At 63.0% G+C, this 17,357-nt stretch overlaps 1 protein-coding gene across 3 annotated transcripts; it reads right to left on the reverse strand.

Moving 5' to 3' along the window:
• Window positions 1-10,235: 10,235 nt before the first annotated feature.
• TMEM250 (transmembrane protein 250) lies at window positions 10,236-14,246 on the reverse strand. 3 transcript variants are annotated; one of them, XM_059926037.1, is made up of 2 exons: window positions 14,168-14,246; window positions 10,236-12,481 (listed from the first exon to the last, which is right to left on the reverse strand). In XM_059926037.1, the coding sequence occupies exon 2, from the start codon at window positions 12,397-12,399 to the stop codon at window positions 11,980-11,982; it is 420 nt and encodes a 139-aa protein (XP_059782020.1). In that variant the 5' UTR covers window positions 12,400-12,481; window positions 14,168-14,246; the 3' UTR covers window positions 10,236-11,979. The 3 variants fall into 3 exon arrangements, with proteins under 3 accessions (XP_059782020.1, XP_059782021.1, XP_059782022.1); XM_059926038.1 differs by lacking the exon at window positions 14,168-14,246 and adding an exon at window positions 13,844-14,152; XM_059926039.1 differs by lacking the exon at window positions 14,168-14,246 and adding an exon at window positions 12,803-13,057.
• Window positions 14,247-17,357: the final 3,111 nt, after the last annotated feature.

Raw genomic sequence — 17,357 nt, forward strand, 5'->3', positions numbered from 1 at the left:
ACATGACAATGTGAATGTGCTTGATGCCCCTGAATTGTATTCTTAAGAGTGGTCAAGACGGTGGATTTTATGTTGTGCGTATTTTCCGCAAGAAAAAAACAAAGGGCCATGCGGGGCACTGAGAGGAGGAGGCTGCTGGCTGAGCAGACCTGAGGGGGAGGTGGGGGGCAGGTGGGCGGGGCCGAGGGAGCAGGGATCCAGGTATCACCAGGAGCAGGCTCCGAGGGGGCAGGGCCCGGCGGCGAGGGGCGGGGCCGGGACTCTGCCTTGTTCTGTCCCGCCTGCAGGGGAAGAGGTCTCCGGGCTGCTGGGCAAAGGAGAATGTTCTGCTGGACCCGCTGGGGCCTCTCCCGGGGTCCAGGGAGGGCTGAGGGGCATCGACTGGATCTGGAGGGGGAGCGACTGGGGTGCAGCGCTCAGACAGTTGCCGGGAAGGGGGCCCATGATGGCCATTTCCTCAGATGGGGAGGGGGGAGAACAGTTTGGGGGATCAAGCCCCCCGTGGAAATGACAAGTGGCAGTTGCTGCTCCTGTGTCAAGGCCCTGGGGAGTCAGGCCAGGCTCAGCTGGGGGGCAAAGACTCGGGGACGGAAGCCCCACTGTCACCGGTGGTCACATGGTCTGCCCTGACCTCTCGGCATCTGGCCACACGGCCGACCCTCCCTTCTCCTCCTCCTCCAAACACCTTCTAGTGGCTTCCTGAGCCACGCTGCTGTCCTGGGTCCCCTACTCGGTGTGCTTCCCCTCTGCCCTCCGCCCCGGGCCCCGATACACAAATCACAGAGTGCAGGGCCCCAGGTGACAGGTGTGCGCGTTAGGGTCTGAGGTGCGCTTGTCCACGCTGGGGTCTGTGGGGAGCGTCCTGGGGCCGGCCTGGCCTGCCCTCCCTGCTGCAGGACCCGGGCCCTTGCCTGGGACTCACGGGCCCTGCCAGCTGTGCCCCCAGGGTAGACGGGGGATGGATGGGAGGCTGGGCCGGGGAGATGCTCTGGCAGCTCAGACCCCAGGCAGAGACACAGAGTCTGGGGTCTGCACATGAGACAGCAGCTCACACCCCGGGGGCTCCCACCTGAGGCCGGCCCAGAGCACTGGCCCCACGGATTTGGATCCCGGTCTGGTCCTGTGAGGAAAACCAAGTGCTGGGGGTCTGAGGCACATGGGACTAAAAATCATTCCTTCTCCGGGGTGGTGGGGTCCGCACAGGGACTGAGGGAAGGCCCACAGGGCGCGGCCGTCAGCAGAGCCTTCCCTGCAGGGCAGGGGCTGGACTCACCCCCAGGTGCCCAGGGGTCAGCTCTCACCCGGCCCGCTCCCCAAGGTGGTACTCTAGGGGCTGAATGCTGCCCCAGGCCCTGTGAATCGGGGCCTCCGCGGGGGGAGGCGGTGACATGTCCAGTTGACCCCGTTGGCCTCTGACCCCGCTGGACCATCATTCCCGTGCCCCTGGCTACAAGTGGGCCTGGCACCTCCTGGGCCTCTCCAAGGGCAGCCTCACCTGCTCCGTAGCGGGTCGTGAGGTTTGGGTAACAAATAAAGTCCACGTGGCCATCGCTGGCCCTGGGAATCTTCCCCCAAAGTGGCGGCTTCACTGAACTCCTAACACCTCACCACGGGCTGGGGTCATCCCTCGCCCAGGGATGGGGGGTCCCCACGGAGCCCTGCACTTCCGGGAAGCGAGTGCCCAGCAGCAGTGCCCCCGTGATGGCCGAGGCACCCTCTGAGCCCCCTCCAGCTCTGTCTGCTCCTGGGCCCACCATAGGCATGGCCTGACCCTGGGAGAGGGGCGTGGAGGGGCGGTGCTGCCCAAGCTGGCTCTGGGCCTCTGGGGATGGTGTGGGGCCTGGCCAAGGCCCGGTGGGCAGTGGGGAGCCCGAGGGACACCCCAGCGCGGCTCCACTCCGCCTGCCCCGCCTGCCGTCTGGCTCAGGGACGAGCTGAGGCCTCCCGCCTGTTTCCCAGGTCCCACGGAGGGGCCGGACCCACTCTCTGCTCAGGGGGGCGGCACAGAGAAGGGACGCACAGGGCCCTCTGCTCTCCAAGCCCAACCCAAGTGAGACCCTCCCACGCAGACCCTCAGGGAATCAGGGCAGAGAGGGGAGCCATGGCCCAAGGCCCACAGCAGGTCACTGACAAGCGTGGCCCTGAGCCGGCTGGAGGATGGATGGAGGTGAGGTCCCTGCACTTTGAGGTACTGACTGTCTGTACCCGCAGCGCTTGGGATGGCAGGGATGACCGAATCCAGCCCTGCCCTTCGGTCTCACGGCCCCGGTCCCTGCTGGCCATTGCCATCACCGTGTCATCTTTCTTTTGCCCTGGGAAGTTCCGGGCAAGGACGTGGCAGCTCAGATCCAGGCTGCCAGAGTGGGGCATCCAGCCTGGGGGAGGGGGGGTAGGTCTTTTCGTCACCAGATATGGCCTTAGCTCAGGCCTGGGCTTTGTGCTAACAGCCAAGTCCCCATCTGTCCCTGGTCCCATCGCCGCTGGAGCCCGAGCCTCACCAGGGAGCTCCCGCTTCATGGTCGTGGATCTGCCAGGGTCCAGGGAACAAAGCCCTATGGGCACTTCTGTGCAGGAAGAGCCGATCCAGGGAACTAGGTGCCTACAGAACCACAGAAAGGGGGGGCTTCCCTGGTGGCGCAGTGGTTAAGAATCCGCCTGCCAATGCAGGGGACATGGGTTCGAGCCCTGGTGCAGGAAGATCCCACATGCCGCGGAGCAACTAAGCCCGTGTGCCACAACTACTGAGCCCATGTGCCACAACTACTGAAGCCCGCGTGCCTAGAGCCCTAGAGAAAGCCCGCTTGCGGCAACGAAGACCCAACGCAGCCAAAAATAAATAAATAAATAAATGTATTAAGAAAAACCCAAAACACAGGAAGGGCCAGGAGGGAGGAGCCGGGCTGAGTATCGGCCACGAAGAGCAAGGAGGCTGAGGGTGCAGAGCGTGGCCGCCTCGCCCTGTGTCCATGGGGACCTGCCCTGCTCCTCTCGCCCCTGCCCCCACCTGAGCGAGCCACTGGCTTCTCCTGGGGCGGGGGTCGCCTGGCCCCAGGCAGGCTGCAGGGGTGCCGACACCTGGAGATGGTGCCTCTCTCCTTGACAGCCTACCAAGCTCCCTCCTCTTTAGTCTCTACAGGGGGAGGGACCCCTGCCCCGGGCATTTTACTCACAGCTGAAGGACTGAGCAGGCGCTGGGTTGAGTACCGTTTATCACATAAGCCACTGCGCTTCCAAACCCCAGGCAGAGCGCGTTCGTTTCCTTCTGTTCATTCCCTTTTCGGACTGGGCAGGAATGCCCACCCCTTTCAGGTCCCACTTGCGGCTCCAGCATGGGTCTGCGATGGAGGCACAGATTGGCTTCGGAGAACCGGGGATTCCTAAACACCCCTGGCAGGGACCCGGTATGCTGCGTTTTCCTGGCAGTGATTCGGTGTCAGCACACAGACCCCACTCCAGCCTGGAGGCTGAGTCAGGGCCCAGCGGGTGGACAAAGCCAGCAGGTGTGAAGTCAAGGCTGCAGCTCAGGGCTGGGTCCCTGCTGGGGAGGGGGATCCAGAGGCCCACCTCCTGCTCTTACAGATCAACCCCCGGCAGCCGGGCCTAGCAGTTCCACTGAGGGTGGGGTCCTTATTTAGGGGCAGGAAGTTGCCGAAGGCTACTCTGGAGATTAAGGCTTGCTCGCCTGGCCCCCGACTCCTCCTCAAAAGCCCTTCTCTGGGGTCAGCCTCTGCTTCCACTGGACCATCTTCTCCAGCTGGGAGCCTCGTCCAAGAGCGCACCCATAGCTGGGGTGCAGGAGTCCGGGACTGCTACGGTGAGGCACCGCCTCCCAGACCCCGTGTGGCCTTTGGCTGGAGCTGCAGCTGGGGGTGGGGCACCTGTCTGCGCAGGTGCTTCTGGCCCCTTCCCCATCCCCTCCTGGCCTCAACCTGGCCTGCAGGGCAGGTGCACTGGCCAGAGTGAGGGGCCTGCGGTGCCCCGGGCCAGCTGAGGCTCCTTGGCAGGCGAGTTTGGATCCCTTGCACAGAAGGAAACTGGGTGAGTATTTTGGTTTCTTGTTAGAGGCTGCAAACCCGTGGCTCTCTCTGCACGTGAATTAGGGCAGCGCCGTTTTGGTTTCTGGACGCCTCCCCTCGGTTTAAATTGGACGCTCCAATCTTCTTCCTCTTTTGTCCTAAATTTCCCTCTAACATTTAGTGCAGCTGTTAAGCAGCTGCTGCTGCCTGCTCCCGAGAAGGCTGAGGGCCAGGCGGCTGCGGTGACTCACCTCCTCCCAGGAGGGACAGCAGGGTCTGGCGCGGAGTTATGCCAGGGTGGGCACAGTAGCTTGGGGGGCAGTCAGTGCTTCCACGGGATGCAGGTGAGAGCTGGGCACATGCTCCCAGGGGAGGAGAAGGACAGGATGCAGACAGGACTTGGGAAAGGCTTCAGCAGCTGCAGCTAGAGACACCCAGGTGAGACAAGCAGAAGGACTTCCGGGGGCCAGGTCCTAAACAATGGGGCCGCCTTTCCAGGAATAACTCAGCAAAATGCAAGCACCCATGCCCGTGGGCATTTCTGGAGGGAGACATCCTGCCCCTGAGACCCAGCTTATGGAGGCCTTGAGTGACCCTGGACACCGTCGTTGAGAAAGTAGAGGGCCCACTGAGTGCGATCCCTGCGGAGGCAGGGGCACCTATGGTCTGAGTGTGTGTGTGTCCCCCAGGTTCATATGTTAAATCCTAGACCCCAGGTGAAGGTATTAGGAGGTGGGCCCTTGGGGAGATGACTAGGTCATGAGGGTTCCACCCTCAAGAATGGGATTAGCGACCTTATAAAAGAGGCCTCACAGCCTCTCGCCCCTTCCACCACATGAGGGCTCAGAGAAGACGGTGTCTGTGATCCGGGAAGCTGCCCTCACCAGACATCGACTCTGCCCGCCCCAGGACCTTGGACTTCCAGCCCCACAGTTGCGAGAACGGATGTTTACTGTTTACGAGCCACCGGGTCTGCGATACTCCGTCCCGCAAGGGCCGAGACAGGACAGCCCCATTCACTCACTCGCTCCTGCGTTCCACCACTGTGTGCAGAGTGCCAGGTCTCCTCGGGAAGGTCCTTCTACAGGCTGTCCCCTCGGGACGTGTCTCTGAGGTCAAGACCAGGGCCATCCAATCTGCACCCCCCCCCCAGCAGGGCTTGCAGTCCCCACCCCTGGCTTCCGGCGCCTTCCTGGAGAAGGGAGCCAGGAGAGCTCGGCCACAGGGCGGTCTGGGCTGCAGGGGACATCAGAGCCCGCTGCGCCCTCTTCTGCAGCCCCCGCCCCGGGAGGAAGTGCTGGCCTTGGGCTGTACTCCCCAGAGCCCCTCTCCCCGCCCCTCTGGGAAGAGCCGTGTCCAGCAGCCCCGTCCACTCCGGGCTGTGAGGCCAGACTCCCCTCATCTCACAGGAGGAGCCGGTGGTGGAGAGAAGCAACCCCTCCCTCCCCAGGGGCAGGGCACAGGGCCCTTGCCCACGTGAACGGGCTCCGACAACAGTGCCCAGCTGACCCCAAGCGGGAAAGGCAAATGGAGCCAGGACCCTAGGCTCCCAGCTGAGTACAGCCCACTGTCTTCCGGGCAGGAGCACGCGGATAATGGCCACCGGGGCCTCCCATTCCCGGGGGCCCGAGCCCCCCAGTGCCCTCCAAGAGCACCTAGAGGGAGCCCTGGGCGCAGAGGGTGGCAGGGCCGGGACCCGTCCACCTGCCCTGCTCAGAGCCTGGGTGAACAGGGTAGGACTCGAAACTGAGGACACACACAGGCATGTACACGTGTACATACGCACACACTGGCACGCACCGGCCAGCCGCATGGCAAGAGGAGGGGTGGTGGGTCAAAAAGGGCTGCAGCCGCTCTGAAGTGCACCTCGATGACCCGTCTGCCCGGGCCACGGGTGGGTATCGAGCGCGGGCTGAGTCAGCCCAGGGTGTGGATTAGGAGGATAATGGTGTTCACTGGGGCACTTTTGTGCACTGAGGGAGCTGGGGAAACAGGGCCATTGCAGTATAGTTTGAAAAACATACAAATGATTCGTGTTACCATTACGTCACCGTGCTGTGGTAAATGACGAATTCCCACTTAAAAGCCAGATTTCTATCATCGAAGGGCTGCCCACACCCACAGGTGGCAGAGGCCCCCTTGGTTCTGCAAAGCAAACTCCACAGGTGGGCATCCGGGCAGCAGCCCAGGTCTGGAGGAGCCAGAGCTGAGCGGTGGGGCCAGAGGGCCCCCGGGCTCTTGGGACAGAAGGGACAGGGGTGCCCCGGGCCGGAGCGAGGCCCAGCGCCGCCAGCCAAGGTGGTGGCACGGTGGCGGGAGGGGAGAGGGCGCTGGCACCCACCGGAAGGAACTGGAAACCCGTTCTCTGGTCAGGTGAATCCCTTCACAAGGGCAGCCGGTGGTCAGAGTGGGCAGCAACTTTCTTACCAGCAGGGCCCAGGTTGTATGTGGGAGCTCCCTGCACACCTGGCTGTGCCCGGCCCTGGGCCAGACCGTCCGCCTCCCCATCTCGGCCTTGGCCAGCCGGTGCCTGGCTCCTGACCCCGGTGAGGGCAGGAAGGTGACCACTCACTGCCTGGGGAGGTGGCCTCCACTGCAGGACGGCCGGTTCCTTCCACACCCACCAGGTGTGCACCCACCCAGCCCTGCCCCAGCCCCCTGGGCCCCTCAGCTCGGGGATACGCCTCCTCCCAGGGCCACCTAGCCTGGACTGATTGGTTCCGTACGGACATCCATGCGGCGTTTCAGCCAGGACTAGTCGTTGGTATTCTAAGGAAGCAAAACGGAGCCCTGAACTGGTCCCCTCGGGTAATGAACAAGGGTCACACGCAGCTGATGGGAACGTGGCCTGGACCTTTCAGACGCTTGCTTTGGACTCCGGGGCCTTTGTCTGAAGACACTCTCTGACCAGCCAACCACGGGCGGCTGGGGTGAACTGCGGTGTCCAGAGGGACAAGCTGGCGGGGGGCGGGGGGGGGCTGCCCCAGGCCCCACCCACTCTGACCACACGGCCCTCCAGCCCGCACGTCCCCACTTCCCGGGATGCTCGCCCCACTTCCATGGCCCTCCCTGTACTGGGGATACTGGGGAAGGTCCCCCATCTCCTGTCACACCTGCTTACGGGACCCACGGAGCTGGCACCTGCCTGCCTTGGGCTCAGGGCCTGCCCCAGCGTCCACCTGGGCCGCCTGTCATTCCGGGTCCTTGGGGGTCCTGGCTTATGCCCTGCCCCCTCTGGCCCAGGCTGCTCCCATCAGCTGGCCAGTCCGCACGGGTGGCAGAACCCGCCCTTTTCAGCCTGTGCCTGCCCCGGGGCTCCGGGTCACCTGGGTCAGGATGGCAGGTGACCACTGTTGGACCAGCCAGAGGTGGGGAACTCTGCCTGACCTGGGCTCCTGGGAGCCTGCACGCGGCCAGGTTGGCGTACCCGCCGTCTCTTAGGAGGACGAGCTGACTTCCTGGCTGTGGTGGCCGTGCCCGAGCACCCTCCCGTGGGCCTCTTCTGCATCGGACCGTGGATGTGCCTGTACGGGGGTGCCTGGCACACCGCCCGCCCGCTCGCGCAGGCCCTCCCAGCATCAGTCTGCCACCCCCCCGGGCGCAGTGCGGGCCACACAGCGAGAGCCACAGCAACCCTGCCTGAGGCCCCGTGTGACACAGCTGCCAGCCTGCCTGGGCACGTTGCCCGGCGGCGGCTGGGGGAGGGGCGGGCCCACGAGCACTGAATCAGCTGCTCCCGCGTGGCCCTGTCCCCTCCAGGGCAAGGATGCTGGTGAGGCGGGGGAGGGGGGGCCCTCCGTCTTTGGGGAGCTGTCAGGCTGCCGGGGATTTTCTGGAAAGCGGCCCCTGCAGGAGCCAGGCCTCCCGGGGGATGAGAGGAAGGGCCTTCCCGGAAGAGGGCCTTTTCCAAACAACACCAAAAAGGGAGAAGGGAGAGGACCGGCCTGTGTGGAGGGAAGGAAGCGCTGAGTCAGCACCAAGCCCTGCCATCCTCCCTCGTCCAATCAGGCGCTAGAGCGGACAGGGACCTCTCAAGGTCAGGGACATCAATATCCGCAGGCGAGTCCCAGTGGACGGCCCTTCCTCCGCAGCGGCCCTGGGGGTCAAGCTCTGGTCCAGAGGTGGGCTGCACCTGCCCTGGCCACCCTCGGTGCAGGGTGCTGCGTCCCTCCCGCTGGGCCGTCCTCCCAGGCAGTCGGGGAGGTGGGGCCACCCGGGGGTCCGACTACCATCCCCTCCCGGGGCAGCCAGCAGCAGCCGCAGGGACAAAGAGGGCGTCTTCGAGGGTACCTCGTCCACCCCTGCCCGGGGCCTGGACAGCACCTGGACTTTCTCAGATAACCATGTGGTTTCTAGAAATTCCCCTTCTTGCCATTGCCTCCCTCCCTCTGTTGGCTCACCTCCCACCGGCAGCCCCTCCCACCCTCCGGGCCGGGGTCCCTCAGCAGAGGGAGGGCCAGCCCCACGGGCGGGCCGCCAAGAGGCCCCCAACACCCGGTGCGAAGGAGGCCACCACACGGCCCTGTTCTTTGTTCAAGGGAAGCCCCTCTCCCCTCCTCCCCGTCCCCACCCCACCGCTGGCGGCTTCTGCCCCGGCCTTGACCTCCTGTCTTGAACACCTGCTGCTCTCCAGATGCTCTCCTGCTCTCCTGCCTGGGGATGGCCGCCCCCAGATCTGACCGTCCTCCCCCCCGGCTGCCAGGCTCCCAGTGCCCCCTCCGACTCTCCCAGGCCTCGCCCCACCCCCAGCTCTCCCTGGGGCACTGCTCCTCCCCTCCCCTGGCCAGCTCCCTTCTCTGTGGTCACACTGCCTGCCCGCCCTCTCCCACCCTCCCCAACTCCCAAAATCAAGGCCCGGTGTCACCACCACGGTCCAGGTGTCGTCTCCCCACCAGCAGCGGTGCTGCTGCCGGGGTCCCCAGGCTGCGGTGCCCCAAGGTCCCAGGAGACCCCTCTCTGGACGGTGCCCGAACTGGTAACTAGGGCACAGTCTGGGCAGAATGAGGCTTTGCCGGCAAACCCCGCATGGCCCCTGCCTTCCTGCAGCGGCCGGCTCAGCGTGTGCTCTTTGAAAATGGTGACTGTTCCCCCAGGGGGACATCGGGTTCGTTCAGCCCAGAGGACGGGCTGGTGGCTCCCGCAGCAGACAGCACCCCCACCACACACAAGTCCCGCTGGACAGCGCTGGTCTGGAGACCCACTGAAGAAAACCCTCCAACTTGCCCGAAACAAGGCGAGGCCAGGCCAGGAGGCCTGTGGACGCCGCAGAAGGTGGGCAAACCCGAGGCTCCAGCGTGGTGAGAGGACAAATCTGGGACAGTGCTGCCCGCTGCCACCCACTCCCAGTGAAGCCAGCGCACCCGAGAGTGGCCTCCCGGCCGGAAGCACCATCCCCACCCAAGCCTCGGCCAGGCTTCGGCCAGGCTTCGTGCAACAAACCGCACCTCCCAAGGGTCCTCTGCTGCTGCTCGGGGGCCAAGGCTTTTGTGAGGATTTTACCAACCCTGCCACCACAAACTAAACCCCAAAAGGACTCGGATTGTTTTTTTCTGAAACGTCAAGTTCCACAAAATTCCAGAGATGGAAGCTAGGCCGCTCTGTCACGGACCCCCTGGAAGCTCCTCTTCCAGGGCCACATTTTCTGGCCACACTGGCTGCGTGGAAGGGCGTCACCCTCATCATCACGTGGGAAGAAGTCTTTGCAAGGGAGAAACGTGAGCGTCCCGTGCACAGAAGCCGGGGAAGCCTTTACGCAATAGAGATACTAACTAATAACCTGTCACTCGTTTTTCCAAGTGCTTTTTGGTTAAACAAGAATTCGTAACTTTGGTTTCCTTCCAGTTTTTCTCCTGGGGGTAAGTGTCTTCCCATCCTACTGCCATTCTGGCACGTGAGGGCATCACCTGTCTTATAAGGACGATACACACTCGCCTATTGGTTGAATTCAGCCCTCCTGGACCTCACCAGGGCCCCCGCTTAGCCAGTGCCGACAAATTCTTGCTGCCACCCAGCCAAATCCCCAGAACAGGCTCCAGCGGTGGGGCCCCTGGACTCATGGCAGGGTGGCCCTACAGCCCACCACACTCCTTCTCCAGCGCGGCAGATGGCTGCTTTTCAAGGTTCGGATTTGACTCGTGAAAAACGGCATCTGTGGTATTTTGGGCTGGTTATATCCTTTAAAAAAGGTATAAACTTTTTGAGCTTTAAACAGTCACGCTGTCAACGTGTTAAAAAAATAAGTTTAATGCAGGTGGCTCATTTCATAAAGAATTTCACAGGCACTCAAGGCACCAAGCAGCGTTTTGTCCGCACCACCGTGACCCCCCTGCTGCCCCAGCCCCGTGGACACGTGCCCACCTCAGAGTAACGTGAGTCAACTAACACAAAACAAAGCTTTTAGGAAACAGCATGATTTGGTGCAAAACGTGCTCTGCAGCGCCGAGGAGGGGGGTCCACGTGGGTCGGCTCCGCGCCTGCCGTCCGGGCGACGGGGACAGACTCACTCCCACTTCCCTCGGAGGAGCCGTCCACTGACCTCGAGTGGACAGTCGTCCGACAAAAACTGGCTACAAATTAAAGACCACAGTTTACAGCCAAGTGTTTTTTGCCTTCTTTACCTGATTTGGCTTTTTTTTCCAGTGGCACACAACTGCCCCCACAGCTCCCCCTGGCCACTGGGGGACCCGGCCAGGCAGGGTTGAAGGGGCTACCGCCCGTGCCCGCGGGTGTGGGGTGAAGTAGCATCGGCCTCCCTGTCACCCTCAGTATGGGGCCCTATGTCCCGCCTCTGGCTGTTGTCCCAGCTGACAGAGTGCCCCTCGCCTGCCCACAAGGCCTGCGGCTACCCTGTCCCCAACTGATGGAGGCCAGGGTGAGGGGTCTGGGCAAAATGCTGGCCCTCTGGTATGTTCTCTCTGCAACCGAAAGCCCCCCTGGACCACTGGTTCTTTCCAGGCCCGCATTCATTTTTGCTTTGTACTCCCAGCTGCTCTAACAACCAACGAGGCAGGGACAAAGGGGCCACCGAGCCCCTCACTCGGAGATCCAGCCCTGGTGCAACCCTGATTCCAAGAGGTATGTCTTCCAACAGACACGTCTCGAACCTGGACGTTCCCTGAGGGGAAGAGAATGAAAGCCCCCCAAGGCCAGAAAGAAACTGAGTTACCTCCCCAGAAATCCACACTTGAAGAGATGACAACATCCAGCTGACATTCTCAACAGACCTGCCCGGGAGGAAGAGAGTTGTGCCCTGGACCCGGCACTCCCCTGGGCTGGCCCCTGATCTAGGAACTGCCAAGCAAACCGAGGTGCCACTTAAGCCCGGCCTGGGACTCAGGACCCCCACGCCTCGCAGGGTAACAAATGGAGGAGAGTCCGTGGGCTGAGCGAGGACTCGGTGGCCCAGGGCGGAGTGAAGAGCTTGGAGGCAGTGTGGTGCATCAGCTGGTGGAGCCTGACGCTTCCCTAAGGCTGGGGCAGGGGCCGGGGGCGCACAGGAGGGGGCTGTGCAGCCAGGATCTCCCCTCCAGATCTGCACCTGGGTAGCACACCCCTCCCGGGGACCTCCCACGCCACTGGTGACACCACTGCCCTGGAGAGGGGACAGGGACACAGGCTCTCCAAGTACAGACTGGACCCATACCCCGCCCGCCCCCCGCCCCCCGCCCCAGGAATAGCTTGGAAAGTGCAGGCTGGAACCACAAGCAGGTGGTGCAGGGGACGCGGCACCGAAACCACACACAGAAAGGGTCCGAGCAAAGGCCAGCAGGAGGGAGGGCGCCAGTGTTCCCTTCACAGAAGTCTCAGCCCTTTCCTGAGCCAGAGACGCAGGGGTCGGGGGTGGGTTATGCCTCTGACACGGCGCCGAAAGGGCCCTGACCTACCGCGTCGAGAAAAGCGCCCGCCGCAGGTGCATCTACGGCCGGGTCGCCAGAAACCGTCCCCGGAAGAGCCCGCGGCGCCCTCACATGTCCACGAAGACCATGAAGCACCAGCCCAGGCCCCCGACCAGCAGCGTGGTCACGTGGACGCCGTAGACCAGCAGCTCGTTGAGGAGGCGGAAGTCCGCGCGCCGGCGGCCCAGCAGCAGCAGCAGCGCCGACAGCTTGAGCTGGAAGCGCAGCAGCGCGCGCATGCCCAGGTACTGCAGGCAGAAGAGGGCGGCCAGCGCGCCCCACAGCGCGGCCGTGAAGAGGCTGCAGCTGAAGTAGAGCAGGAAGCGGATGAAGCCGTACAGCCAGCGCGCCCGGACGTACACGTCGAAGTTGTTGTACTTGGTGCGGGCCGGGCGGGAGGCGCGCGCCGGGCCGCAGGCGGCGTGCAGGCAGGTGGTGTGCGGGCCCTGGAAGGAGCGCACCCGCCGGGGGATGGGCATGACCGGCATCGGGCCCGGGCGGCAGTCAGCATAGGCGTCGCGGGTGCCTAGGCCTGGGAGGCCGAGGCTGAGTCCCGGGGGAGGCGTGGGCCTGCAGGGAGAGCGACACGGACAGGAGCCAGGTCAGCCGGGACACCAGCCAGCCCGGGGCCACAGGGAGACCGAGCCTGGGACTTGGGATCCGCTCACATCCTCCGGGGTTACTCTTCCCATAAACACTACTGAGGACACTCCAAAGGGACCCCCAATCACTGGGAACCAAAATTCCACCAGGAACACCAGGAAGAAGGGTCAGGACAGTGGCCGCAGGCCCCCTGGCAGTCAATGCCAAAACCCATGAGGAAGGGCCAACAGAAACCCTGGCTAACCTCCCCCTCCCCCAGGCTCGGCGAGTCCCCTTCACTGGACTCACCGTCCGGCTTTTATCTGGGATGCCCATGCCTGCCTGCACTTCTGTGGCTGCTTTATCCAGGGTGAATAAGTCCCCGAGTGGCAACCACAACAGGACAGGACGAGGGAGAGGGTGTCCACAGGGCAGACGGGGGCCGTTCTCTTCAGCAACTTGACAGGCCAAGTGCTGGGGACCAGGCAGCCGGCACCGGCTCTGGGCTCCCCTGCGGGGCCTGAACCCTCGTGCTGTCGTTCACCAGGAGTGACCTTGGCCAGGTCACCTCACCCCGAGACCGTCCCTGCTCTGCACAACGGGGATGTCGAGCGCTGGGCTCGCAGGGGTGCTGTGGTTAGCAGGCGTTACCAGGCAAGTGCTGCCCGTGCCTGGCAGAGAGGATGACGGCCCAGGGCCAGTGGTGTTATCGCAGGGCACAGGCCCTGTGGCTTGGGCCACCACAGGAGAGGAGGAACAGCAAATGGCTCTCTAGTTTTGCCTGGCAATTGTCATTTATAGGTTGCCTGAATCGTGGCTGGAAACACAGAACTGGAAGTTCAGAACGTGTAAAACCGGAGCAGCAAACTTGGTTACAGGCTCTAGGGAAGCACTGCCGAGGGCATCTGCGTCCCATCACATGGCTTGTAGCCTGAGGGCCTGCAGGGGGATTTCTGCTAGCTCCCTCTCCGGCCGCCCACTTGCTGCTCTGGCCTGAGGCGGAGGAGGGGGAGGCCGGGCGCGTCCACCCTCCCCTGCCCACAGGCCCAGCCCTTCCCGCAGGCTTCGGTCAGAACGCGGTCTGACAGCAGCTAATGGCACTCAGACGTCGGTGCTCCCTTCACGCGGCGGAGTCGCGGCCCCGGGCGGGCCGCTCGCCATCCTCCCATCGCCACCTGGCCGCGGGCAACGCATCTGTGCCACGGGCTTCCAGGTCGGGGCCGGGGCGTCCGCGCGGCACCCACGCGCTCGCTTCTGGGGGGTGCCGGGCCCCAGATCCCGGAGGCAGGACTGACCCGTGGCGCCCCCGGGAGCCGCCCCCGCCCCGCCCGGGCACCCCCGCCCGCTCACCGGGTGCCCTCTCCGCGCCGGCGTCCCGAGCCGCGCGGCCCCCTGTCCCTCGGGGCTCCGGGAGCAGGGCGGCCGCATGGTGCAGACGGCGCGGCCCGGACACTCACGCGTCCCCGCCCGGGGCCGCCCCGAAGGGCCAGGGGCTCCTGCGCCCGGTGGCCGGCGGCGTTTGGCCTAGCGTGGGAGCCGTAGCGCCGTCCCTCTGCGGCCACCGTAGGACTTTCCTCACGCCCCTCCGCCCGAGCCGACACGGAGAATGCCTCCCTCCCCCCAGCTCCGTTCCGACCCCGAGCGCCCGGAACTCGGCGCTTCCCCTGGGCGTACGTGCGTGCGTGCGTGCGTGCATGCGCGCGCGGCGCGGCGCGCGGCCCCTGACTTTGCCACCCGACAACACCGCCCCGCCTACGCCGCCGGCGCCTCGGCCCGTCCTGCGCAGGCGCAGATAGCGAACCTGAGCCGCGGAGTCCCCGGGCAGCTCCTCTGCTCATGCGCCTCTGCGCCCGAGGCGGTTGGCAGTGCGCAGGCGCGGGTCCTACGGGCGCTGCTGTTCTTCCGGCCTCGGGAGAGCGCCTGCCAATGGCCCCGAGATCGGTCCCTGTCCTGCGTGTCTGCCGCCCGGCGAGTCTGAAGCGGACTGCGTGACACCACCCACGGACGCGCGTCCCCAAATGTAGGGAAGACTGGCCGGCTGACCACCCACGGACACCAAGGTCCCCAAATGTAGGGAGTCAGGGCGGGCTGGCTGACACCCACGGAGCCCTGGGGTTGCCCTTTGCCAGGAGAGTGAGGATTTCGGTGTAGACGTGTTTAAACATTTTAATCCGATCGAGGTCAGGGTAGGGGAAACTCTTCACCCTCCTTGGATTTAGTCGGCAAGCTCCATTTGCGTGAATTCTATCAGTTGTGGAGAAGCTGCTAGTTGCACACGCGTGGGAGCGGCTGGTTCTGTCTCCCAGTGCCTGCGGGTCCTGGTCTGGGTCGCTGTTTTGGATACTGGATGCTCTGATAGAGGCCAGCTCCTCGGGCATCCTTTACAGAAGACGGCTGACCCGCCAGGGCGGCGAGCCACCTGCAGGAGCCCCTACCTGCAAGCACGTCACCTCCCCTTGCAAGTCCTGACCCCGACCCGCCCACGCCCCCTCCCTGTCGTGTGGGAAGGGGTCCGATGCTTGCGGGCGCGTGTGATCCCCTTCAGCTGCAGCTTTGCTGGTGAGGAGAGTCTGGCACGGTCATGCTGGAGAGGGGAGGAAGGGGCCCAGAGAGTTTTGAGAAGTTTCTAGATCAGGCAAAGTGGCAGCAGGAGAGGATGGGAAAGAAGAGGGATATTTTAAGAAGTGATTCTTAAAATGCATCTTCTCTGCTGCTGGGTTTCCACAGTGGCCCCCCCTGCTTTGCACCCTACCCCAGGGTGCTGTTTTTTTCCCCAGACCGTGGTCCAGCCCTGTCCCCTTGAGATGCCCTATACAGGCCCCCTCCCCGGCTCTGTGAGGAGGCCCCATTGCTCCTGTCCGTGACTTGTCCCTTCACACTTGCCTTTTCTGTCCCTCTACCCGTCCTCCACCCAACGAGCTCCTACTCACCCTTTAAGACCCCGATCAATATCCCCACCTCTGGGAAGCCACCTCCAACTATGTGCCACCCCTTCCCTGGCCCCCCCTTGGCAGGGGGGATTCTCAATCCTGCCTTTCTTACACCTCGAAAGCTACCTTTATGGACCAGCCTCTCCCACTAGCTCAGTTTTCTTACCATGGCCCACACAGTCAGATGTTAGCTTTTCATTGTGATCTAGTCCACACACGCACATGTTTAAACAACTCCAGAAGCTTCACAAACAGTACTTCTCCTGACCATGCACTCTGCTGTGTTCTGTTGCTTCATTCAGTAGAAGTGCTAGGTGCCACCTCACCGGCAGCCCGACCACCGCCGGGTCAGGAGCCCCGAGGACGAGGACAAGGCTTTGTCCTCACAGCCAGCTCAGTGGCAGGGCCGGGGGAGCCCCGCCGAAGTGTGCCGTTTGTTCGCAGGCTCGGCCTGGTGTTGGGGTTCAGTGGGGGTTTCCTTTGTGCCCTCCATCCTCCCAGGCGTTCCTCCCTCCCCTCCTGTCCCCGGCCTTCCCGTGGGTGTCCAGGCTGTGGGCAGTGGCCGGGCGCCACCTGCTGGGACGGTGCGTGTGGCGTCGCAGAGCCGGCCGCTGTGATAGCTCGTGAAGGGCCTGAGAAGCGCCTGAGCGTCAGCGGCTTCGAGGCCCGGCCGTAAACCTGGGCCAGATCCCACCCGCTCCCTGGTTGTCTGTGGCTGCTTTGGAGTTAGCGTGGAGCTGAGTAGCCTCCTACAGCAGGCCTGATGGCCCACAAACCCTCTACCCTCTGCCTTTGCAGAAACCTAGTTTAAACCTGGTTTAACATATATATATATATTTTTTGGCTTCACCGCATGGCATTTGGGATCTTAGTTCCACGACCAGGGATCAAACCCACGTCCCCTGCATTAGAAGCTCGGAGTCTTAACCACTGGACCGCCAGGGAATTCCCTCACCCCGGTTTAAACAAGCATTTATCACAGGGCGCACAGGGAATGCTAAAGGCGCAGACTGTCAGGTTTGGGACGGCTTTAGCCAGCCACACCCTCCACTGTCCCTGCACTTGCTAGGGAGTGAGGATCCAGTCACTTCAGGGGCCAGACAAGGAGTGGCTCTTGCTGCCCGGACAGTAGAGGCTGACTGACCCCAGACATCAGGCCGCCCTGCAGGTTTGGGTGTGGGGAGGGGCTGACCTCTCCGCGGTCATTTTTTTTTTTTTTAAACATTTATTTATTTGGTTGCGCTGGGTGTTAGTTGTGGCAGGTGGGCTCCTTAGTTGAGGCTTGCTGGCTCCTTAGTTGTGGCATATGAACTCTTAGTTGCGGCATGCATGTGGGATCTAGTTCCCTGACCAGCGATGGAACTCGGGCCCCCTGCGTTGGGAGCGCGGAGTCTTAACCACTGTGCCACCAGGGAAGTCCCCGCAGTCATGTTTTAACTGTCCAGTCCTCGGGCAGGGCCAGTGTGACTTCCAGCCCCGTGACAGTGGGTTTAATCCTCGCAAATGTCCCGACAACGGAGTCAGGCACATTAGCGTTCAGTGACCACATAGTCCTTGTAAACGGCCCTGCTGTCACCTCGCCATCAAGAGACGGACTACCACGTCATCCAGCAACCCCACTCCTGGGCATATACCCAGACAAAACTCTGATTCAAAAAGATACACACACCCCTATGTTCATAGTAGCACTATTCACAATGGCCAAGACATGGAAACAACCTAAATGTCCGTCGACAGATGAATGGATAAAGAAGATGTGGTACATATATAGAATGGAATACTACTCAGCCATAAAAAGAATGAAATAATGCCATTCGCAGCAACATGGATGCAGTTGGAGATTATCATACTAAGTGAAGTAAGTCAGAAAAAGACAAACACCATATGATATCACCTATATGTGGAATCTGAAATACGACACAAATGAACCTGTC

The sequence above is a fragment of the Balaenoptera ricei genome, chromosome 6 (genome assembly GCF_028023285.1).
Source record: "Balaenoptera ricei isolate mBalRic1 chromosome 6, mBalRic1.hap2, whole genome shotgun sequence".
NCBI classification, from domain to species: domain Eukaryota; kingdom Metazoa; phylum Chordata; class Mammalia; order Artiodactyla; family Balaenopteridae; genus Balaenoptera; species Balaenoptera ricei.